This window comes from Leucoraja erinacea, chromosome 6 (genome assembly GCF_028641065.1).
Source record: "Leucoraja erinacea ecotype New England chromosome 6, Leri_hhj_1, whole genome shotgun sequence".
Classification (NCBI taxonomy): Eukaryota; Metazoa; Chordata; class Chondrichthyes; order Rajiformes; family Rajidae; genus Leucoraja; species Leucoraja erinaceus.
The window spans coordinates 25,705,545-25,731,423 of NC_073382.1; the positions used below are offsets into that span (position 1 = coordinate 25,705,545).

Here is a 25,879-nt window from a genome sequence, read left to right on the forward strand (position 1 = left end):
TAGATATTGCTTGCCTCGCCATTCAAATATGTCCGCAGCCAGCGATGACCAGGGCATGGCTGCTGCAGAAGCGGCTGGCGCTGCTGATGTGGGGCAAGAGTGTTGCAATCAGGACAGGAGGCTACTCGGGCCTTAATGTACTTTGCCATGCCTGGCCAATAGTATTGTTCTTGGGCATGTGAGACAGTGGCATCGGCTCCGGGGTGCCCCATGTGGGCAGTGGTGTAGTACGAGTCGTACAGGGAGGCAGGGACGACCACCTTGTGACCCTTGATGATGATCCCGTCCTGGAGCACCAGTTCATCGTGAACCAGAAAGAAAGGGTGGACACCAGCAGGCAGCGCGGTTCGTTTGCTTGGCCACCCGCGCTGGATGACAGCTGCGAGCTGTTGCAGGTCGGGGTCGTTGGCAGTGTGCTCAACCAGGCACTGCAGCTGCTTAGAGGGAACAAAGTTGACATTGAGTACCTGCAGATCCTCCTGTTCGTAGGGATGTCTGTCGCAGGAAGACCGGGGGGCTCTGGACAGCACATCAGCCACATGCACCTCAGTGCCCCTCTTGTAAACGATCTGAAAGTCGAACCGCTGGAGCTGTAGCATCATTCGCTGTAGTCTGGCTGGAGCGATGTGGATAGGCTTGTTGATGGGTTGATGATCCGTCTCGATAGTGAACCTGGTACCGAAAAGGAAGTCCTTGAACTTGGAGCAGGCGAACATAACCGCCAGAAGCTCCTTCTCTATTTAACCATATAACCATATAACAATTACAGCACGGAAACAGGCCTCTCGGCCAGTGAACCTGGTACCGAAAAGGAAGTCCTTGAACTGCCAGAAGCTCCTTCTCTATTTGTGCATAGCGCTGCTCAGGGTCCGTCATGGTTCGTGAGGCATAGGAAATGGGCTGCAGCAAGCCATCATCATAAAGCTGCAGGCAGGCAGCACCTAGTCCAAAACAGGAAGCGTTGCACGTAACCACAATTGGACACTGCAGATCGAAGAACTTGAGAGTCGGCGTGCTGATCAGCTTAGTTTTGAGGAAATCAAAAGCCTGCTGGTGTTGGGGAAACCAGGACCAGGCAATGTCTTTTTTCGTCAGTTGTCTCAGGGGTGCGCTCAACTCGCTGAGGTCGGGGATAAACTTCCCCAAATAGTTGACCATGCCCAGGAAACGCTGCAGGCTGGTAACATCTGTCGGGGCAGGCAGCTCGGAGATAGCGTTTGTCTTTTGCGGATCAGGTTTCAGCCCGTGGGCCGTGAAAATGTGGCCAACATATGGTACCTCAGCTACACAGAACCTGCACTTTGACGGGTTAAGCTTTAAGTTGATCTGGCGAGCGCGGTCTAGAATCTGTCGGAGGTGGCGATCATGCTCAGCAGCATCTCTCCCATAAACAAGAATGTCATCCACAATAATGGCACATGGCAGACCAGCAAACAGTTGCTCCATGGAGCGCTGAAACACTTCGCTAGCGGAGTTGATGCCGGACGGCATCCGCAAAAATTTGAATCTTCCGAAGGGTGTGCCAAAAGTGGACCGTTTGTCTAGGGGTATTTGCCAGAACGAGCTCCTGGCATCGAGGACGGGAAACACCGTGGCCTGACCGACCTGGGCAGCAACATCTTCTACAGTCCTCATAGGGTAGTGGGGACGTTTTATTGCCAGATTCAAATCCTTGGGGTTGATGCACACCCGTATTTCGTTCTTACCCTTCTTCATGGTGGCGACCATGGTGGAGACCCACTCGGTGGGATCGCTGACAGCTTCCAGCACTCCCATGTCAACCATGTATTTCAGCATGGCTTCGACCTTGCCCTTCATGGCAAACGACACCCTGTGTGGGGCACGGATTACAGGCACTACCGAGGGGTCAGTTGCGATCTTGTACACAAGTGGCAGCTTCCCCAGCTTATCATCGAAGAGGTCAGGGTACTCGGAGAGTGGATTCAGCATCACCCGCACTTCATGGACCTTACGGTCGAAAGACACCAGACCGAGATCCTGACAGGCTTGATTGCTTAGTAGAGTTACACAGTCACAGTCCAGAATAAAAAACGACAGGTCACGGGATGATTTCTGCAGCACACAATGGAAGGTGGCCCTCCCCACAGGTGTTAGCTCCTCTCCCCCATAAGCACGCAATATAGAGCGATCAGCAGTCAACAGCTCATTATTTCTTATCTGTTTGAATAGGGATGTTGACATAACATTCACCTTCGCCCCCGTGTCGAGCTTCGCGGTGAAGGACTTGTTGTTGACAGTAATGAGCACAGAAGGATCGGGGAGGCGAGATCGGCTATGAAGGAGAGTGTAAACACTAGTGTCTCCCATGGAAATGCTGGGCTCAGAGTCGGGGGCAGTGTCGACAGAAGACTGGGAATCGAGTTCATTATCAACTTGCTGAAGGTTGTTTAAGAATTGTCTAGGAGCTGGGGGAACGACAGGCAGCTGCAAAGTGGTTCATCTTCCTACAGAAATTACAAGGTTTGCCAAATTCTGGGCACTGCGACTGCATGGAGTGGACATAATTACAGTTGGGGCACTTCTTGGCAAGCGGGACCCGAGGTGCATGAATGGGCCGAGGAGTAGGACGAAAATTGTCTTGTTTGCGACGGGGCATAGCAACGCCAGTCAGATTAATAGCCCGGTTGTCAGATCCCCTCTGCCCATGTGGCGGGGCAACTACTTCAGCTATATGGCATGCATGCATTGCCTGAATCAGGGTGAGGTCTGGTCTTTGCAGTAGATCAGCACGTAGCTTCTGATCGAGCATGCCGGTGACAAGGATATCTCTGGTGAGCTGGTCATGCATGGTCTCGAAACGGCACCGCTGAACAAGGTAGCGCAGGTCAGCGATAAAGCATTCAACAGGCTCATCAGGCTGCTGCTTCCGTGTAAAAAACCTAGCCCGCTCCAATATGCGGTTGGAGGGCAAGTCACAAATCTCCGCAAACTTGCGTAAGAGACATACCGGGTCATTGGCAGATTCTGCTGGCTCGTTTCATGGCGTCGGGACCGGCAAGGTTCAGCAGGAGGGAAGCTTTGACTGCATCTGGGTCATTTCGGTGCATGATGTTGACAAAGTGGTTGTAGTCCATCACGAAAGTAGCCCAGTGTTCCGCAATGTCAGCGTCAAAGACAAGGGGAGAGGGCTTTCGGCATGAGGATGCCATAATGAATGGGGAATTGAACACTAGTTACACTAGGGACAAATAAAACCCGGTAAACAGGACGCGTGCGTTTAACTTGCTGACACCATGTAAAGGAGTCAAGTCTGACACACTGTGACCTTTACTTAGTCGTTTATTAAAGCACATGTCAAACACGTCCCAGCATTGACTGCATCTAGTCTTCAGGCGTACTGGAACCAAAAGGGAGGAACAAGGGGAGGATATCACAGTTATACTGATATGGCTGGGCGTGGTTAGTGGTGTTGAGGTAGCTACATTATAGGTTGCATGCATAAACCATCTACATAAACTAAATAAACTAAACAACAGGACAAAGGAAAACAAACATTTTTATTAATGTTTGTGTTTTCTGAGTCATTCGTAACTGTCACTGTATGTCATGTAGTTACTTGTGGACGGAGCACCAAGGCAAATTCCTTGTATGTGAATACTTGGCCATAAACTTACTTACTTAACTTACGTACTGACCTGCCATATATCTGCCCACCCACCCAACCTATCCAAGTCAACCTGCAGCCTCATAGCATCCTCGCTCGCAGCTGACATTGCCACCCAGCTTTGTGTCATCCGCTAACTTGGAGACGTCACATTTAATTCCCTCGTCAAAATACCTTGTAAATAACTGGGGTCCCAGCACCGAGCCTTGCACCACTCCACTAGTCACTCTCTGCCATTCTGAAAAGGACCTGTTAATACCTACTCTTTGCTTCCTGCTAACCAGTTCTCTAGCCATGTCAATACCCCACCCCCGATACCATGTGCTCTAATTTTGCTCACTAATCTCTTGTGTGGGGACCTTGTCAAGGGCTTTTTGAAAGTCCAGATCCGCTGGTTCTCCCTTATTGATTCTACTTGTTACATCCTCAAAAAATTCACGAAGATTAGTAAAGCATGATTTCCCCATCATAAATCCATGCTGACTTTGATCGATCCTGTCGCTGCTTTCCAAATGCGCTGCTATAACATCTTTAGTAATCAACTCAAGCATCTTACCCAGTACCGATGTAAGACTAACTGGTCTATAATTCCCTGTTTTCTCTCTCCATCCTTTCTTAAAAAGCGGAGTTACATTGGCTACCCTGCTGTCCACGGGAACTGATCCAGAGTCGAGACAACATTGGAAAAGTATCACCATTGCATCCTCAAATTCCACGATCCATCTCCTTTAGTGCTCTGAGATGCAGACCATCAGGCCCTGGGGATTTATCTGTCTTCAGTGCCAACAGTCCATCTAGCACCATTTCCTGAATAATTTGGATTCCCTTCAGTTCCTCCCTCCCACTAGATCCTCTATTTAGTATTTCCCTAGTATTTAGAAACATACAAACATAGAAAATAGGTGCAGGAGGAGGCCATTCGCCCCTATGAGCCAGTACCGCCTTTCATTGTGATCATGGCTGATCGTCCCCTATCAATAACCCGAGCCTGCCTTTTCCCCATATCCCTTGACTCCACTAGCCCCTAGCACTAGCCACTATTTCCGGGAGATTGTTTGTGGCCTCCTTAGTGAAGTCAGAACCAATGTACTCGTTTAACAATTCTGCAATTTCCTTGTTTCCCATTATGAATTCACCGGTCTCTGACTGTAAGACATTTGTCTTCATTAATCTTTTCCTTTTACAGTTAGTTTTCATTTTCCCTCAGGCTTTCTTTCATGCTCTTAATTGATCCTTTTGTCCTCCTCTGTTGAGTTCTAAATTTTTCCCAGTCCTCCAGTTTATTGCGTCCTCTGGCCAATTTATATGCCTCTTCTTTGGATTTAACACTATCCTACCCCGTTTTATTTTTTCGCCAGAAAGGGATCAACAATTTTTGGAGTTCATCCATGCAGTCTTTAAATCTTTGCCTCTGCATCTCCCCCGTCAACCCTTTATGTATAATTTGCCAGTCTATCTTAGCCAATTCCCGTCTCATACCTTCAAAGTCTCCTTTCTTTAAGTTCAGGACCCTAGTCTCTGATTAACCATGTCACTCTCCATCCTAGTGCAGAATTCCACCATACTTTGGTCATTGTTGCCCAAGGGGCCTTGCACAACAAGATCGCTAATTAATCCTTCCTCACTACACTATACCCAGTCTAGAGTGGCCTGCCCTCTATATATTGGTTTAAAAAACCACCCCGTATAAATTTCAGGAAATCCTCCTCAGCGCTGTTACTGAAAGTCACCCATGATAACTGCTGTACCTTTGCTACCAGCATCCCTAATTTCCTGCTTGATGCTATCCCCAACCTCCTTACTGCTGTTTGCGGGTCTGTATACATCTCCAACAAGCGTTTTCTGCCCTTGGGTATTTCGTAGTTCTACCCATACCGATTCTACAGCATCCAAGCTAACCTCTCTCCTTGTTGTTGCATTAATCTCCTCTTTAACCAGCAATGCCACCACACCTCCTCTTCCTTTCTGTCTATCCTTCCTGAATATTGAATATTGAATATTGAATATTTAGCTCTCAGCCTTTGTCACCATGGAGCCATGTCTTCGTAATTCCAACTATATCATATTCCTTAACTACTAACTGCGCATTCAATTAATTCACCTTACTACGAATGCTCCTCGCATTAAGGCACAAAGCGTTCAGGTTGGTTTTTCTTATCTCCCTTCTAACTTTTGCTTCTGCTTTCCTTTTATGGGCCTCTGTTTCCTTGCATTTGTTCCCATAACCCTTCCTTGTTAGTTTAAACGTGACCTTTCCTACACTCTCTTTCCCGTTAACTGCACGCATTGTTGACTCCACCCTGGCACTTTTTAGTTTATACTTACTCGTGTAGCATTAGCATACCTGCCTGCCAGAATGTCAGGCCCCCTTCAATTAAGGTGCAACCCGTCCCTTTTGTAGAGGTCACCCTGCCCCAGAAAAGATTCCAGTGATCTAGAAATCTAAATCCCTGCCCTATGCACCAACTCCTTATTTAACACATTTTGAAAATGGGGTGGGTGGATGGAAGAGCCTGTGATAGACTGAGTGGTATCCACCACTCTGCAATTTCATTTAGCCATGAGCAGAGCAGTTGCCATACAGGCTTACTAGTATCACTTTTTAACTCGCATCTGTAGATGTTGTGTACATGTTGAATCTTCTCAAATGCCTCGAAAGTGAATACACTAATGTGCTTTCTTGATTATTGCATCAATGTGAGGGCACCAGCTTAGATTGATAATGATATGAATGCCTGGGAACTTGAAGCTGCCGACCATCCCTACAGTGGCTTTGTTAATGACAGTGTTCTGTTCGCACTTTTGCTTCCTTCAGTTACCAACCACCATTTTCATTTTGCAGATGTTAATGACTAGGTATTATCATGGCAACATGACCCAGGATTTTTGATTTTGCTCCTGTACTTGAAGTTATAATGTTGTTGATCCAGCCAACAACAATGGTGAACTTAAAGATCAAGTTAGCATTGCACGGGCATACAATCATGGGTGTACAAAGTGTAGAGCAAGAAACTGAGCACACAACTCTGATCGGCATGAGTGTCAAGGATCAGGGTAGATGACATGTAATGCATTACATATACATTACTGTTTGTTAAACGCCAGACACTCTTTAATACAATTTAAAGTATTACATAGATTATATTACTCCAAAACAAAATTAAACAGCCAAAAATGTCTGAGACCTTACATTTGGAAAAAAATAGATTTGTCTTAATTGACAAACCAGAATTATTTGTTAGAATATGGTCTCCATTTATTGATTTTTTTAAAGAGGTAAATTGGTTCAACACAGAAGCTGGACTGAAACCCGAGATCAGGATTGGATGAATAACTATGCCTTATCTCCAAAAACTGTTATTGGTAATTTTTTTTTTGTTTGTTTTTTGTCATTTTATTTGTTTGTTTTTTCATTATCCCTTCCTTTCTATTAGTTCCTAGATCTTTCTTTTCAGTTCTATCGCTTGAAAATTCTATTAAAAGAACAGAAGCTTCTATGAATGTAATTGATAAACACACCGTGTTGCTATTAAGTGTTTACGCTTCTAATAAAAATATATTTTAAATAAAGAAGACATGTTATGATCAATTCTAACCAACTGAGGCCTACAGGTCAGGAAGTCGAGAAGTTGGTTACAGATGGAAGCTCCCTAAGGCCAAATGTTCAGAAGGTTAGGTGTAACTCGTGATAATGTAAACTGATTTTCATATTATTTCTCATAATTTTGCAAGCAAAGTTTTCAAGCTGCCATGATAACACCTAGACTTATTTTGGGTATTTCCAACCATGAAATAAATTACTAAGAATACCTTTCTAAAAGTTTATTTCCATTGTTATACAGGTGCAGATCATTTATGCCTGAAGAATGTTTGCTTACATGTGTTTATTTGAAACAATACATTATATTCTTGTTCTTTCTTTAGTTAATGACCTTAAATGAGTCTTGTGGATGTTTGTAAACATTTTTATTTTCTGGTTATGAATATAATATATTTTTTGAAAGGCAAAAGATGTTCTGCTGGGCCAGTATGTTGGTCTCTTTAATTCATGTTTTATTGAGTGTTAAGATGTGTGCCTTCCCTGGAATTCTTGTTTGAATCCCTTGAAGGTTACCTTTCATGCTACCCACTCAGAGAGCATTTAATTGAAGTCACTAATGGCACTGCCTGAGACCATAGATATGGTTCATTATCCTGTTCCTTCACTTTACAACCAGGAACATCTTCTGCAATGCCTTTCTATCCTTGCCTTAATGTGTAAATCTGTCATCTTTGCTTATGTGATTGGACTCGGGGGAGTTTGTTTGTTCATGTTAAATGTTCATAAGCCATCAAAGACCAGTGGTTTTGAGTTTCAAAATGTGATTACTAACTTCAATTTTCTTTGATGCAACCATTTTGCTCTTGCCTAGACTGACTGCATAAAGATAAACTGCGTTTGCACTACCTGCGTGATTATATAAATGGGAATTAATTGTGGCCTGTCCATCGACGATGACTGTGAGTGGTGTGCTTTCATTATAGGTTGTATATTTCACCAAGAAGGCCGCCAACCATGGAACAGAAAGCCATGAACCCACTTGAATGGTGTCGACAGGTGCTTGATCATCCAGGCCATGAGATTGAAGCAGCAAAACGATCATTGTGCTTTAGACTTGACCAAGGTGAGAGCAATGTGTGCAAGTTCCCCAAGTTATGTTATAGCCAGCAAATGTCATTAAATAAACCAATTATTGTATATGTTATAATGTAAGCAAAGTAACTGTTTTAATTTGTATTAACTGGAGAATAATTCCCTTTATATTCTCTGTTATTCTATCTGATAGATTTTTAAATGCCATTTCAAGAGTCAAGAGTGTTTTATTATCATATGTCCCGGATGGGACAATGAAATTCTCACTTGTTGCAGCACAACATAATATATGAATATGTAAACATAGAACATAATGGGGGATGTGAAAAAAGAAAGAAAACGTTCAATAAATAACAAATATAGTGCAATAATAATATAGTCTTTTGCAGCTCAGAGCTTATTCGTTGTGTTTAATAGCCTGATGGCTGTAGGGACGAAGCTGTTCCTGAACCTGGACGTTACCGTTTTCAGGCTCCTGTACCTTCATCTTGATGGCAATGATGAAATGATAAAATTAATTTACATTATATGATTAAAAAGAAAAAAAAAAGAATTTTATCAGGTATGCTGAATGCCAGCTGGCTGATTTTGATGGTAAAGTCAGTCTCATTTACTCACTTATCAGGGTTTAAAAATTCTCCTTGTTGTTGTTTCTTGAAGCCTGTACTAATTTATCAGTGACCAACTTGGAGGTGTGTTAGCTGCACCTGGTTCTGTGGGCGGCATTGTGAAAATCCTGAGTGCCAGGAGCGACTCACCCTGCCTGAAGCAAACAAACAATCAATAGATGAAAACAGGAGAAAAGCTGGAGCGTTCAGTAAGTCCACTCGCATATGTGGCAAGTACTTTGTTTCACAGTATTGATCTTTTGCCAAAATGACTCAGTGGAACTGACCAGCTTTCAGAATGCGAGAGGTGAAAATTTGCATTGTTGATGCTATCTCCTGTTTCCTGAAATATATCATTTTTGAATTTCAAATATTGATTTTGCATTTAATAGAAATTTCAGATATAGCACAAGCTATTGAATGATCACCTGAACCTATCAAGGCACTGCTTGAATATTAACATTCAAATGAATTAATTTAAAATTGTTTGAATTGTTATTATTCACAAATGATGACAGAAAATAAAGGGTTTACAGAATGTAATTAATTTTGAATAATAGTGTTGTTGTTTCACATCATAATAAGTTCTTTGTGAAAGCTTGAATCTAGGGGCAGGTCTGCAGTGAATCAAAAGGGCTGTTGTTTTTCCTTTACATGCCTCTAGTATTTATATTTGAAGGGACATAAAGTCTTTGTGCTCTGTTTCTTTACATGGAACATTGGAATGAGAAATAGTCTGAAAAATTTAGAGGAATCTGTAATGTAAATATTTGATCGTATGATTTGGTTATATTATTGATATATGATAAATATTTTAAAATCTTTCTAGAGCGATGCATCCACATCTGGGAACATGGAGCAGCTCTCTATGCTTAAGAGTGAGGAATAATGAAATAGTCCAGTGAAATGCAATTAATATGCAGTGAGTGATCTCTTGAATTGTGGCACTTTGGAATAAATGAGAGGAGGGCTACTTCATAAGGTGGTTAAGAGTCAACCAGATCAGTTAATCTGGAGTTTCACATAGATCATACATGGTAACAAAGGCAAAATTCCTTCCCTGAGGTTATTGGTGACATTTTAACCCATCTGGTTGTTTTGCGATCAACAATATTGATACTTGCTTTTTGATGTCAGACAAATTTCTTTAACTGAATTTGACTTAATTTCCCAAATTACCATGGAGGGATTTGACTCATTTTTCTAAAACATTATTCCAGGTCTTGGATTACCAACAATACAACCACAGTGCTACAGCACATACGTGACTTATTCATTTTGCCTGATGCAGATGATAAAATTAATTTTCATTCATACTGCAAGAAAGTATTGCTATTTAGGTTGCTGCTAGACTTGCTAAAATTGTCATTAGATTTGGCAACGAAACCTATTTCTCCATGTCAGCTCTTGCTCCTCGGGTTTCAAAATGTTAGAACAAGGAAAGATAGCAAAGAAATCATGTAAGATATTTAGAGCTCCATACAGTGTGATAATGTTGGTTTAATAAATTTCATAAATTCAAGTCGGACAGAGGATCTAGGAAGACAGAGGAACTGAAAGAAATTTGCATTAGGCGAGAAATAATATTGGGTAGAATGATGGGACTGAAGGCTGATAAATCCCAGGGCCTGATGGTGTACATCACAGGGTACTCAACGAGGTGGCTCTGGAATTTGTGGATGTGTTAGTGATCATTTTCCAATGTTCTATAGATTCAGGATCAGTTCCTGTGGATTGGAGGGTAGCTAATGTTATCCCACTTTTCAAGAAAGGGGCGAGAGAGAAAGTGGGGAATTATAGACAAGTTAGTCTGACATCAGTGGTGGGGAAGATGCTGGAGTCAATTATTAAAGAAGTAATAACGACACATTTGGATAGCAGTAAAAGAATTGGTCTGTCAGCATGGATTTATGAAGGGGAAATCCTGCTTGACTAATCTTCTGGAATTTTTTGAGGATGTGACAAGTAAAATGGATGAAGGAGAGCCAGTGGATGTAGTGTATCTTGACTTTCAGAAACCCTTTGATAAGGTCCCACACAGGAGATTAGTGGGCAAAATTTTGAGCATATGGTATTGGAGGTAGGGTATTGACATGGATAGAGAATTGGTTGGCAGACAGGAAACCAAGAGTAGGAATAAACGGGTCCCTGTCAGAATGGCAGGCAGTGGCGAGTGGAGTACCACAAGGCTCGGTGCTGGGGCTGCATCTATTGACAATATATATTGATGATTTAGATGGTGGAATTAAAAGTAACAATAGCAAGTTTGAAGATGAAACAAATCTGTGTGGCAGCATGAACTGCGAAGAGGATGCTAGGAGGATGTAGGGTGACTTGGACAGGTTGAGTGAGTGGGCAGATGCATGGCAGATGCAGCATAATGTAGATACATGTGAGGTTATCCACTTTGGCGGCAAGAACAAGGATGCAGATTATCATCTCAATGGTGGCAGATTAGGAAAATGGGAAGTGCAGCGAGACCTGGATGTCCTTGTACACCACTCACTGAAAGTTAACATGCAAGTAAGCAGGCAGTGAAGAAAGCTAATGACATGTTGGCCTTCATAACGATAGGTTTGAGTATAGGAGTAAAGAGCTACTGCAGTTGTTCAGGGCCATGGTGTGACCACATCTGGAGTATTGTGTGCAGTTTTGGTCTCCTAATTTGAGGAAGGACATCCTTGCTATTGAGGCAGTGCAGCGTAGGTTCACGTTAATCCCCGGTATGGCAAGACTGTCATATGAGGAAAGATTGGAAAGACTAGGCTTGTGTTCACTGGAATTTAGAAGGATGAGAGGGTATCTAAAAGAAACATATTAAATTACTAGACTAAGTGTGACCCGTTGGGTCCCATGTTCACACGGGAGGGCTGGTCCCCCGATGCAATATTCCACCTCTCCACTAATTCCAATATTGGTGGCCAGTGGGGTGGCTTTCTGGAGTGCTGGTATGGGTTCTTGGGGTGGCAGCTCAGTCCCTCAAGCCTGATCTGCTGGCAGTTCACTCACGGCTGGTGGGCTGGCAGTTGACTCATTACTATTCCTTGAAATTCCATTTCAAGCAGGGTGCAAGTCCATATCACCCGCCACCATTTACAGTAAGTAGTGCCTTTCAACTTCAAGCAAAGCACCTAAGCCACCATTTGCAGTAAGTAGTGCCATTCAACCTCAAGCCAAAGCACCCAAGCCACCTTTTGCAGTAATTAGTGCCTTTCAACTTCAAGCCAAAGCTCCCAAGCCACCATTTGCAGCAAGTAGTGCCTTTCAACTTCACGCCAAAGCACCCAAACAACCATTTGCAGGCAGGGCCTTTTTACTTCAAACAAACCATATTTTCATTTTCAAACCACATTAAGGGTACTCACAGTTGTGTAGACATTTGTTCAGTGTTATTCAGAGCTCAGAGAGACGTGACCTTTGGCTTCATCCATCTTGCAGAGATTGTGAGGCACACCACTTCCTGGTTTTATAGTCCCTCCCCCTCCCTCCTGCAGGGGTAGCAGAGAGAATGGTGATTTTTTTAAACTTCAAGACAAAGCTCCCAAGCCACCATTTGCTGTAAATAGTGCATTTAAACTTCAAGCCAAAGCACCCAAGCCATCATTTGCAGTAAGTAGTGCCTCTCAACTTCATGCCACCATTTGCAGTAAGTAGTGCCTTTCAACTTCAAGCCAATGCACCCAAGCCACCATTTGCAGTAAGAAGTGCCTTTCAACTTCAAACCAAATCACCCAAGTCATCACTTGCAGTAAGTAGTGCCTTTCAACCTCAAGCCAAAGCACCCAAGCCACCATTTGCAGTAAGTAGTGCCTTTCAACTTCAAGCAAAGCACCCAAGCCACCATTTGCAGTAAGTAATGCCTTTCAACCTCAAGCCAAAGCACCCAAGCCACCATTTGCAGTAAGTAGTGCCTTTCAACTTCAAGCCAAAGCATCCAAGCCACCATTTGCAGTAAGTAGTGCCTTTCAACTTCAAGCCAAACACCCAAGCCACCATTTGCAGCAAGTAGTGTCTTTCAACTTCAAGCCAAAGCTCCCACACCACCATGTGCAGTAAGTAGTGCCTTTCAACTTCAAGCCAAAACACCCACGCCACCATTTGCAGTAAGTAGTGCCTTTCAACTTTAAACCAAAGCTTCCAAGCCACCATTTGCAGTGTAGTGCCTTTCAACTTTAATCCAAAGCTCCCAAGCCACCATTTGCAGTAAGTAGTACCTTTCAACTTCAAGCCAAAGCACCCAAAACAACCATTTACAGGCAGTGCCTTTTTACTTAAAAAAAACATATTTTCATTTTCAAACCACATTAAGGGTACTCACAGTTGTGTAGACATTTGTTCAGTGTTATTCAGAGCTCAGAGAGACGTGACCCTTGACTTCATCCATCTTGCAGAGAGTGAGTGAGGCACACCACTTCCTGGTTTTATAGTCCCTCCCCTTCCCTCCAGCAGGGGCAGCAGAGAGAATGGTGAATTTTTAAAAAACATTAATATCTCTCTGATTTGTCATCGATGGGAAAAATCCTCCGCACCCGTAAGGCGGAGGGGGGCTCTGGACGAGGTGGCCAAAAATGACGGCCGTAGATGGCGGCGTTCTGTCGGAAATTGCAGCACAGTAGGCCAAAAGCGATCAAGATCAGAGATTTAGTAATATAGATAAAAGGACTGGACAGGCTAGATGCAGGAAAAATGTTCCCAATGTTGGGGGAGTCCAGAACCAGGGGCCACAATCTAAGAATAAAGGGGAGGCCATTTAAAACTGAGATGAGAAAAAACCTTTTCACCCAGAGAGTTGTGGATTTGTTGAATTCTCTGCTACAGAAGGCAGTAGAGGCCAATTCACTGGATTAATTTAAAAGAGAGTTAGTTAGAGCTCTAGGGGCTAGCGGAATCAATGGATGGGGAGAAGGCAGGCACAGGTTACTGATTGTGGATGATCAGTCATAATCACAATGAATGGCGGTGCAGGCTCGATGGGCCAAATGGCCTCCTACTGCACCTATTTTCTATGTTTCTAAATGGGCTGTGCCTGTCTGAGAAGGGAAGAAAGTGGTGGAGGTAGTCAAAGTGGACTTCCATTTGCTGGTATTTTTGTTCATACCTAATTTTCAACGAACTGAAGAAGAAGTTAACAGTCAATCACATTTGAAGGATTGTAGATCAATGTTCTCCAGAGATGCTGCATGATCAGCTAAGTTACACAAACACCTTGTGTTTACATTTGTCAAGTGCAGAAGACAGACACAAAAAGCTTGAGTAAGTCAGCGGGTCAGACCATGTGTAAGAAGGAACTGCAGATGTTGGTTTAAACCGAAGATAGATACAAAAAGCTGGAGTAACCCAGCGGGACAGGCAGCATCTCTGAAGAGAAGGAATGGGTGATGTTTCGGGTTGAGACCCTTCTTCAGAGGAATAGGTGACTTTTTGGGTCTAAAACGCTTCTTCAGACACTGTCAGGTACAGGCCACATTGGGTATTAATAAAACAATTTTTACTACAATCCAATAGTTTTATTCAGTATGAGAGATATAGATAGGGTGGGTTTCTCCCAGAGCACATATATCAAATACTAGATGGCTTTAAGGTCGGAGTGGGCAAGTTTATGTGGGACAGTTTTTAACACAGTGTCTGGAACGTGCTGCAAGATGTGATGGTAGAAGCAGATATCATCGTGACCATTAAGAAGAATTTAGATAGACACCTGAATATGCAGGGGATGGAGGGATGTGGTTCACATGCAGGCAGGAAGGATTAGTTTAAATTACCATATTTGGCACAGAAAGTAGACAAAAAAGCTGGAGGAACTCAGTGGGTGAGGCAGCATCTATGGAGCGAAGGTATAGGCGATATTTCGGGTTGAGACCAGTCTGAAGAAGGGTCTCGACCCGAAACGTCCCCTATTCCTCCTCTCCATTGATGCTGCCTCACCCGCTGAGTTTCTCCAGCTTTTTTGTCCACCTTCGATTTTTCCAGCATCTGCAGTTCTTTCTTAAATATTTGGCACAGATGTGAGTTAAGGAGCCTGTTCCTGCACTGTACTATTTGATACTCTACTAGACTAAGTGGGACCCATTGGGTCCCGTCCCCTCAACGCGCGATTGCGAGGGGAGGGGGCTGCCTGCGGCATCACACACACATTAACCAACCTCTCATACACACACACACACTAACCACTCCCCCCCCCCACACACACTAACCACCCCCATTGATATTATATTAATATTATTAATTCACTCCTTTTACCCCATGCCCCACCCTATCCACTCACGCATAGCCCCCAACTCGCAGGCATGTCTAGAGAGGGAGGGGGATAGAGAGAGAGAGAGAGACGCGGAGGCACAGAGAGGGGCACCGAGAGGGACACAGGCACAGAGAGGGACACACAGGCACAGAGAGGGACACAAGGTCAGAGGCCCAGAGAGGGATACAGAGAGGTACACAGAGAGGGACACAGAAGGGCACAGAGAGGATGACAGAGGGGAAGCCCACCCAACCGCGTGACAGATGATCGGGCAAGGGAGGTCATTCCGCGAGACGTCCAGACATCGCCAGGTGGGATCGGGATCACCAGCGGGGAAAAGGCGTCACGGTTCCCCAAGTCTGTGAGATCGACGGAGGAATTGCAGGTCTCCATAGACAGACTCTCCCAGAGGGAGTAATGGCCGCCAGGGCCACCTTCCTATCGCACTATCCCACACCCTCAACTGCCCCTGCGTGGAGATAACAGCGGCATGTTCTAGAACTTCAAGGAGCCCAGCGGAGCGCACAACTCGATTTGAGCAGCATTTTAAAAATGCTAAGTAGGTATAGTAATTGTGGTAAGAAGATCATTTTTAGGTCAGTCTATACCGGTATATATACCAAAATATTTTTTTTTTAAATTAGACTCTAACATTACAAATTATATTTGGGACTATAAATCACATAGAATCACAAAAAAACACTTATGTAAACCAAAAGAGGTCGGGGGACTTTCACTTCCGAATTTTATGTATTATTACTGGGCAGTGCATATTAAGAATATGATTTATTGGTTGGATAGTTCTACACAACAGACAGAATGGATAAAAATGGAGAAGGAGGATTGTCATCCTTGTAATATAGGAACGATCCTCTTTTCCCCCCAAAAAACTGAATAACACAATATATAAGAAGAACCCAATTATATATGGTACAATAAGAATTTGGAAACAAATAAAATTATCTTTAAAATTAAGAAATCTATCACTGTTAATGCCAATTGCGAATAACCCTTTATTTAAACCATCTCTTATTGATAAGACATATAACCAATGGGAAAGTCTCGGAATTAGAAGGATCAGGGATATGTACGAAATAGGAAACCTACTATCATTCCAACAACTACAATTAAAATTTAAATTGAAAAACAACCAATATTTTAAATATCTTCAGATTTGCGACTTTGTGAAAAAATATATACAAGGATATCAAAAAGTAACTCCTGACTTATTGGAAGAAGCAATGAATATTGAAGCTGACTCACAAAAATTAATATCCTATTTATATAATAGTATTCTAAATATAGACCTACCATCGACAGAGGTACTTAGAGAAGAGTGGGAACGGGAATTAATGATAAAAATTACGAAGGTTAAATGGGAAAAATACCTGATATATATTCACAAATGTTCAATTAATGTAAGACATAATCTAATACAATTTAAAATTGTACATAGATTATATTATTCAAAAACAAGATTGAACAAATTTTATCCAAATATATCCGCCACTTGTGATAAATGTCTAGCCCAAAAGGCAACTATAACACACTCCTTAGTTTCCTGCATAAAACTTTATAGATTTTGGAATGATATTTTTGAAATACTTACAAAATTATTCAAGACAAGAATGGAACCTAATACTGAAATGATTATATTTGGTGTAATGGAAGATGGGAATAAATTGAACGCGTCTCAAAATCTATTCCTTAATTATGGTTTAATAATAGCAAAAAAATTAATACTTAAATTTTGGAAGGGTACATCAATACCAACGCTTAAAATGTGGATTGCAAGTATGTTGGACACCGCTCATCTTGAGGAAATGCGATTCCTCCTAATGGATAAATCAGACTAATTCATAACGAGTTGGTCTCCATTCGTCGTTTTTTTGGAATCATATGGTGCAACACAATTGTAAAAAATAACTGTTTCAGGACTGGACGAGGGTTGGTCAAGACTATAAATAATGATCTCCTTTTCTTTTCACTATTTTCTCTCTCAACTTTCTTCATTTACTCGTTTTCTTTCTTCACACACTATATATTTCACATTTTTCTATCCTTTACTATCTAACTTCTTTTTCTTATTCTCATCTTTTTTCAATGTAACAAAAAAAAAAGAAGTTGTACATAAAATGTATTATGAAAATATATATTAGGCACTTTGGTGCCATATGACTGTGCTTACTTCTAATAAAATAAAATATTAAAAAAAAAAAAAAGTGACAAATTTAAAGAAGTGAAAATTAAGAAGCCAAGAAGTACAGAAGACAGAACAGGGTGACGTCACTCGCAGCGCGAGCAGAGGCAGGCAGTCAGATCCATGGTGAAGTAATCAGCGAAACCATCTTGTTTATTTTCGAAGTTATTTGAGATTTTGAATATTTTCATTAATAACGCGAGAAATAATGCATGAAAGTTTCAGATAGGGTGATTTTTGACATCACGGCATAAATCTCTATCGGAATATATAAAAAATTCACCATTAGCGCGTTGAGTTTTCAAGGAGATGTGAAACGCACACGAACATTGCACAAATACACACACATCCAAGATCAGAGTTTTATAAGTATAGAGATATTCTAGCAACTGCTGAGTTAAGGTTCCAGGCTTCCTTCAACCCACTACAGATAATCATTAACTGAACTTTGAATGTTGCAGTTCAACCCTCAATTTCAGGATTTGTATTTCATTAAAGTGCAAATTACTATATGCAAATCCATGATGCATGTTCGAAGTTAAACCCAACATCATGATAGATGTCATGAAATTTATATTGCAGCAATTCTCTATCATCTTTGCCTCAGCACAGTTGGTAAGTTACCGGCTATTTGCACACATAAATTGCGTTTCGCAGTCATTAATTCTTGTGATCAAATTATACCACTGTGAAGTCCAACTCAGGCAGAATACTTGAGAGCTTAAAAGGAACAGTTATGTTCTTAACACAGACTAATGGGCGGTAGTGTGTGACTGTGTTTGAGATGAGAAATCCTCCTGATCTATGCCTTTAATAATTCTGACCTGCAAGTTGAGGCTACTAAGGTAGGCAAGTCCAAGTGTAGGAAGGAACTGCAGATGCTGGTTTAAACCGCAGATAGACGCAAAATGTTGGAGTAACTCAGCGGGACTGCATCTCTGGAGAGAAAGAATGGGAGATGTTTCAAGTCGAGAAGTCTGTCTGAAGAACAGTCTCGACCCGAAAAGTCACCCATGCCCTCTCTCCAGAGATGCTGCCTGTCCAGCGGAGATACTCCAGGCATGTCCAAGTGTTGCATTCTGATAAATGATACATTGAGTCCCATCATGAGAGAGCAGACTTCGGAGATCTCCAAGAACGTCCTGAAACTTACATTGAGGTTTCATAATTGCCTGTGAACACCTTAACAAAATATTGCGGTTAACTTGTGCAAAGTTGACCTGGTGGTTGCATCCCCTGCACTCACTAGAAGATCACCAGTTGACTATAAGGTGATGATGCCAAGTGCTAGAATAGAATGTTGCAAAAGTTATTAGTAAGTTCCTCCACCATATCTCAAATGTATAGGTAAATGGTGATTTTGGAAATATTTCTTATCAAGACTCATCTTTAAAAGTGGATTGGTCCTGTAAATGTCTCGTGTGTGGAATTCAGAACTGAAACCAAGTAATCAAATAGACCTCCTGGTGAAGTTGGAAGGTTAACAAGACAGAGTAGGTAAGGATACAACCAGAAGGCAGGAATAATTAGACCACAGCCATTAACTAATGGTGTATTTTTTCTATTAATAGGATAAAAATAATGTACGGTATGTATAATTTAGTTTATTACTGTTGCAATGGTAAGTAAGTCCTGGCTCTGCCTCCGGAGCCTCGAGGTCGGTCCCAGTTGGAGGCCTTCAGCTCCGCCATTAGGCCTCAGCGCAGATGGAGACGGAGACGGGGGATACAACAAGAAAAGGTCGCATCCCCCCGAAGGAAGAGACTAAAAACAAGTTTCTCCCATCCCCCACACATACACAACTAAAATAAACTGAAATAAACTAAAACAAGAGGACAAAGAAAACAAAAAAAGAAAAGAGAAACGGACTGTAGGCGACTCCAGAAGAGTGTTTTCTCTGTGTGTTTTATGTGAACAAGGAATTTGATTGTACCCTACTGTGCATGACAATAAATTAAGCTGAATTTGTCGGGTGCTTACATCCAGTAGAAAACAAATAACTTCTATATCTTCAATGACCATTTTTTTTCCTCCCAAACATTCTTTATTTTAGTTTAGTTTAGAGATACAACGCAGAAACAGGACCTTCGGCCCACCAGGTCTGCGCCAACTGCTAATTAATTCTATATTACACTAGGGAACATTTTTACATTTATACCAAGTCAATTAACGGTACATCTTTGGAGTGTGGGAGGAAACTTTTAGGTTCGCGGAGAAAAACCACGTGGTCACAGGGAGAGCGTATAAACTCCGTACATACAGCACCTGTAGCCAGGATTGAACCCAAGTCACTGTAAGGCAACGCTACCGCTGTGCCATCGTGCTACCCCTATTATTATTGAACAATGCAGATATATCAAACTGGAAATTGCATTGTTGTCATTCATTGGACCAAACATTATATTTGCATACACAATTTACATTATGTCAACATGGTACTTCTCATTTCCATACCTTCCATCAGCAATATGCTTGACAGTTTGCTATACGGGGGTAAGCCCCTCAGTGTACAGCAATGGGAGACACCTCAAATCCGTGGCCTTTCCTCTTGGAGACTTTGAGATGAACACACCAATTTTGGCACATCATTTAACACACGGTTCTACAGTGCCAGTCTATTATTTAATTGTGGATAACTCCTTGTACTGGATGACCAGTCAGTCAGTCCCAGGCAGACTAAATTAATGGTCTTCCAGCAATCGATATTTGTATCGATATGCATCCTTGGAAATGATGTGTAGATAACAAACTCCAGTATTACGCTCCTGTCCAGGATGATGGTCTCACTGCACTGCGGTTACCTTGAGAACAGTATTTGCTCTGCAGATAAGATCTGACAAGATGGGGCCATCTCACCACCAACCAAACAAGGTCTTGGAGCTTATTTAAGGCTTAGGAAACCAACCAATGTGATCCATCATCTCTATTTCCTGCAGGACCTTTGTGCATTCCAAACAAACTACTGCCAGATTGACATGTGGATAAATGTACTTTCTGAACAAATATTTCAATGAGAAACATGTATTGTGGCATACAGTCTGACTAAATGGAATGTTCTGCACTGTGGCGAGGCCTTTGCAACACTCGGGACAGGCAGAACCTTGGCCTGGAGTGACAATTGGAGATTGTGTACCTGGGATCTACACACAGTTTGATACAACTTGTGCATGGGGTCGGGGGTTAAATTGGGAACAGATTTTTGCCCCAATCTCTCTGGAGATTTTTACACCATAATTTGTGGACATGGCCTCTACAATTTTCAGATGAAATACATGATGGCTCAAGTGACTGTTGCAAGTACAGTAGCAGGGTATGGATCACAGCTGGACCACATGCAATTGCATTGAGAGCACCTCACACTTGTTAACTTCCCTTAATGAAGAGGACATGCTGCCATCCACATACTCAATGTTGGTTTCACCTTGATCATGTACACCATGGATTCTGTATACTGTGTATTTTGTTTGTCTTTAAAATGTAAACTGTGTTTGCCTTCTTACCACTTACAGTATATTTAATCCCAGCTTTTAACAGGTGGCATAGTCAGGGAAGCGGAAAAGAATTAATAGGAACCTGAGGGGTAATTCACACAAAGTAGTGGGTGTATGGAACAAGCTGCCAGAGGAGGTAGTTAAGGCAGGGACCATCCCAATGTTTAAGAAACAGACAGGTACATGGATAGTACAGGATTTTAGAGATATGGACCCAACGCATCCCCAATGTTTAAGAAACAGGCCCTACAGTCCATGCCGAACAAATACATGGTCCCACCTGCCTGCAGTACCAGGATTTTAGAGATCATGGATACCCATGAACGCAGGGAGCTCATTCCACACCGATGGAAGTTCCCCTCACAAAAACTGTAGAAGTCATGGGAATCTTCCCTATTCTCAAAGGGAAAAGCTGTAGCTGGGACATGTTGTGTGGACAAGTTGGGCCGAAGGGCCTGTTTCCACATTGTATCACTTGATGACTCTCTCCATGACTAAAAAGCTGGAGTAACTCAGCGAGTCATACAGCATCTCTGGAGAATAGGAATAGGGTCGAGTCAGAAGAAGTGGTCTTGTAAATCGCTCGTTCTAAGCTTCCCCCAGTCTAGTTTCAGTCAATCAGATACTGAGTAAAGCACTTGCGCATCTAAACTTTTTGTAAAAACACAATAACAGTTCCCCATTACTATACCTAACCACCTTGGGTTTGATCCTTGTATCTGCTTGGCCAAGCCCTCCTAGCCTCGTGCAAGCAGAGACACTCCAAAAGGTCACGCAATAGACAATAGGTGCAGCAGTAGGTCATTTGGCCCTTCGAGCCAGCACCGCCATTTAATGTGATCATGGCTGATCATTCCCAATCAGTAAAGTATGATTGGGAATTCCCCCAATCAGTATGGGGAGAAGGTTCCTGCCTTCTCCCCATATCCCCTGACTTCACTATTTTCAAGAGCCCTATCAAGCTCTCTCTTGAAAGCATCCAGAGAACCTGCCTCCACTGCCCTTTGAGGCAGAGAATGCCACAGACTCACAACTCTCTGTGAGAAAAAGTGTTTCCTCGTCTCCGTTCTAAATGGCTTACTCCTTATTCTTAAACTGTGGCACCTGGTTCTGGACTCCCCCAACATCGGGAACACAGTCCTAAGCGTTCTCCCAGATTGACACAGGACCTCGTGAGAGCTATCTTTTATAGGTCCCTGAACCTTGAGGGGCCCGAACCATATGGTGGTGACCTCTTTACAGTCGAATAACAGATATCGATTAACACAGCACATGATAGACATTTCCCTAACCCAATAATACAGTGACTAAAACATTGTATTCAAACGGAGCTTCTGAAAGGAAGCAAACATAGCAACATTTGCCCAGATATTCAAGAAACCTAGACACGGCTCAACATTTAACCCCATCAACATCTAGCAAAGAAAAGCTTTGCAACAATATTTACAATGTGTATGTCTGGTTTGCATTCACCCAATCCGTTTCATGCAATTTACACCTAATTGTCAGAACTGCAGATGTCCTATTCTCTCCCAGCAACTCTTATCTAGGCTCGAGACAAGCTGGCACAATTCTGTCGCTTGTCCCATTTCTGCAGAAGGCACATTTAAATTGACCAAATGGCCTAGCAGCCCAGAAGCCTTTACTCAATGTTAGTGTCCTGGCATCTCCAATTTGGCCAGAATTAATAGTCTCGACCCGAAACGTCACCTATTCCTTTTCTCCAGTAAGGTATGCCAGTGGTAAGAGTAGGGGGTAGGAATTGGAAACATTCAAGGTATGAGGAGGTCCAAGATATCCTCGAGGGGCAAGGAAGAACTTGATGAGCACCGGTAGGAAGTACTTCATCTCTGATTTATTTTTCTCTCCGGGGCTCTGTGTCTGGTGAGAGTCAGCACTTGCATTTTGCTTTCTTTGTTGCTATAGCACCAAGTGTGGGGGGAGGGTGGATCTCTGTGCACAAACTTTAATTGTGGTCTTGGGTACAGATGGTCCAGACCAGTGCAGAGACAGCCGTGTAGATCAGTAATTACACAATGGCTTGTTACTGTTGAATATACATTTTCAGAATTTCTGATGATGTAATTGCATGTTGGAAGAAAGGATGCCTGTTTAGATGCTTTAATTGATCCTGATGAGTGGTGGCTTTTTAATAAAGAGGGGTATTTTATCGGAGCACGTTGTAAAATTATATTTGGTAATTTCTTCAAATAACATTAAAATATGGGGAAAAAACTGTAATTCTTCCAGAGCAGAAATTATACTGGATGCTTTTCATTACTAAATATAACCTCTGTGTACAGATAATATGCAGTGAGATATGTGCTCATTTGTTTGCTGATTATTCACTGCCACTAAATGCTACACAGTTTAATTACAGATCTTTGTACTTTGCACGGAGGGGTGACGTGATAATCATTATGTTTCTTGGCCTTGTTCATTTGCAAATATTGTAAAAGAACAGATGGTGAAAGTGCATTGAAGACAATTCTTTCACTGTGACTTGCATTGTTTTGGAATGTATTCTTTGTCCACAAAAGATATTGCCTTTTCGCGTTGCAACCATTTCTGGCTGGTAGAGGAAATGTAAACCAGCAGCATTTGTCAGTATTAGTTGCTTGTTCTATAATTCCTTGTTTTCTGGGATTATCGGGGTTAAGGACACTCTCAAGGTGCACAGCTTTAATTGACACTTTTGGTGTAACTAACATATTGTGAAGGATATGTGAAAGATCAGGGATGTGAGGGCATGGAAGAGGAACTGAGGCCGGAAACAGATCAGCTATATTGAACAGAGAGGGAAACTTGAGGGGCCTATTCCTGCTCACATTTACTTATATTTTTATAGTACCATCGTAACTTGACTATCATAATAAATAGATGGAATATTAGTGTGTACAACTCCATTGTTATAGGTGATCATTATCAAGTGAATAAGGTACAATGTTTTTTCATTGTTTTGAACCTTTTCATCTGAACAAAATCATAAGACTGTTCTCTAGAATAATAGAATTGCAACCTTATTCTTAATACCTTTGGGTAGTATTAAAGCCATTTGAATTCCTTCCAGTAGCCACATATTTGGAGGCATGCCATCTTTGGAGGCATGTTCATTTTAAATATATATGCTATTTAATTTTGGAAAAGACTGGTGTATAATTTGTGGACTACGGTTGTAAATGCAGTTGCCGAGTTACTGTTTGTTGGCAGCCTGCAACTAATGTCTTAACGTCAAATGACAAATGCTTAATATATTGAGAAGCCAATCTATGTTAACTGGCTTTAGAGCAACCCTCTGGTGGTCTAACCTACAGACTGATCCATTGCTTTATTCTTTGAATTAAATTACTTTTTTCATTATAGAGCTTTTTTTAAATCAACTTTACAGCAAAATCTAATTGGAAACTTGAAGTGAATAATTTACCCAACACAATAATTCAAATTATGTTTGGTTATATCTTCCATTTATTACACTTAGTACATTTATATTCACAGGAGATACACTAAGTTTATAATTCTATTCTCAGTTGTTTTCTTCATGCTTTCACCTGAACAATAGATGGGCTTGGAACAAAATGTCAGTGTAGTAGTTAATGGAGCAAAAAGATAGTTGGAAGAAATTGGACAGGTGCCAGGAGCTACTAACTCAATGATTGTGAGAATAGGTTTACGACACCTAAAGAAAATGACCAGGCCAGCAGAGGTATTGGTTGATGGCGAACATTTTCCCCTGGGCCAAATCATATCCATGATCATATTGAATGGCGGCGCAGGCTCGAAGGGCCGAATGGCCTACTCCTGCACCAATTTTCTATGTTTCTATGTTTCTATGTCTCACCCACCTCCTTTTCCTCCTCGCAATCAGTGGCGGACTGGGTCTTAAAATATTGGTTGCCAGGAGACAAAGGGCGCCCACTTCATCAGGGGCCAACTTGCCATTGGGCAAGCTGACACCCTGGCCAGTCCGCCACTGCTCGCAATGTCTTTGGCCTAACTGGTTAGCAACCCTCTTGTGCTATTTTAATACCACTGAGGTGTATTAGGACATTCTTTTAGGAAGGAGATCAGGAGAAATGCCTTTAGTCGTAGGGTGGTGAATCTGTGGGATTCAGTTTTGTTATGTTTTGAAGGCAGATTGATACAGGTGTCAGAGGTTATGGGGAGACGGCAGTAGAATGGTGTTAGGAGGAAGAGATAGATCAGCCATAATTGAATGGCGTAGATGATGGGCCGAATGGCCTAATTCTACTACTATCACTTATTAACCTTATGATCTTATGACAATGATCTGTTGATTACCTATTTGTTCTTTTGGTCATATGCAGTGTTATTAACTGGGAAGCACAGAAGTAGGATGTTTGCTAAAGGGGCTGTCCCACTTGGGTGACCTAATTGGCAAGTTTAGAACAGTTTGAAAAAATGACATGTTGAAGGCCTCGACTATGTAGAAGACCTCCTTTGACCTCCTTCGATTATGTTGAAGACCAGCTTCGACTAGCTACGACTAACTTTGGGAAAATTGGACACCGAATAGTGGAGCGTGAAGCCAATCTCCTTTGACCTCCCTTCGACCTCTCTTCGACTATGATGAAGACTATCTATGACTACCTTCGACTACCTTTGACCACCCTCGATTACCTACAACTAACATGCCGACCTACTACGACTAAACCTACGAGTAAAAAAAGTATCTATTTTTTCCATGGCGACCTTTTTTTTTACTCGCGGGTCAAATTTTTTTTAACATATTGATAAAAGCGCCGCAACCTAGCTGAGGCCTCGAGTACGCGGAGACCACTCTCGAACATGAAGGAGAGTTACGCCAGAACTCGTGGATTAGGTCGCCCAAGTGGGACAGTCTCTTAAGGTAACTTGAAAGTGGAAGAGAGGAAAAACCACTGCAGGTAGCTCATGGAGGGTTATGGTATGAGTGCAGGCAGGTGGGACTAAGGGAAAAAAAGTTGTTCGGCATGGACTTGTAGGGCCGAGATGGCCTGTTTCCGTGCTGTAATTGTTATATGGTTAGTAATACGCAGGCAATAATTTGTGCCCATAGTGATACTGATCCTAATAGAATGGAAGGA

General features: G+C 42.2%; 1 protein-coding gene across 3 annotated transcripts in view; it reads left to right on the forward strand.

The window, feature by feature from the left end:
• slain1a (SLAIN motif family, member 1a) overlaps positions 1 to 25,879 on the forward strand; it is a 125,951-nt gene that overhangs the window by 36,489 nt on the left and 63,583 nt on the right. For all 3 annotated transcript variants that reach the window (XM_055636776.1, XM_055636774.1, XM_055636775.1), the window contains one exon: positions 8,150 to 8,289. In XM_055636776.1, coding sequence (XP_055492751.1) covers positions 8,150 to 8,289 — 140 coding nt within the window. The remainder of the gene's footprint in view (positions 1 to 8,149; positions 8,290 to 25,879) is intronic.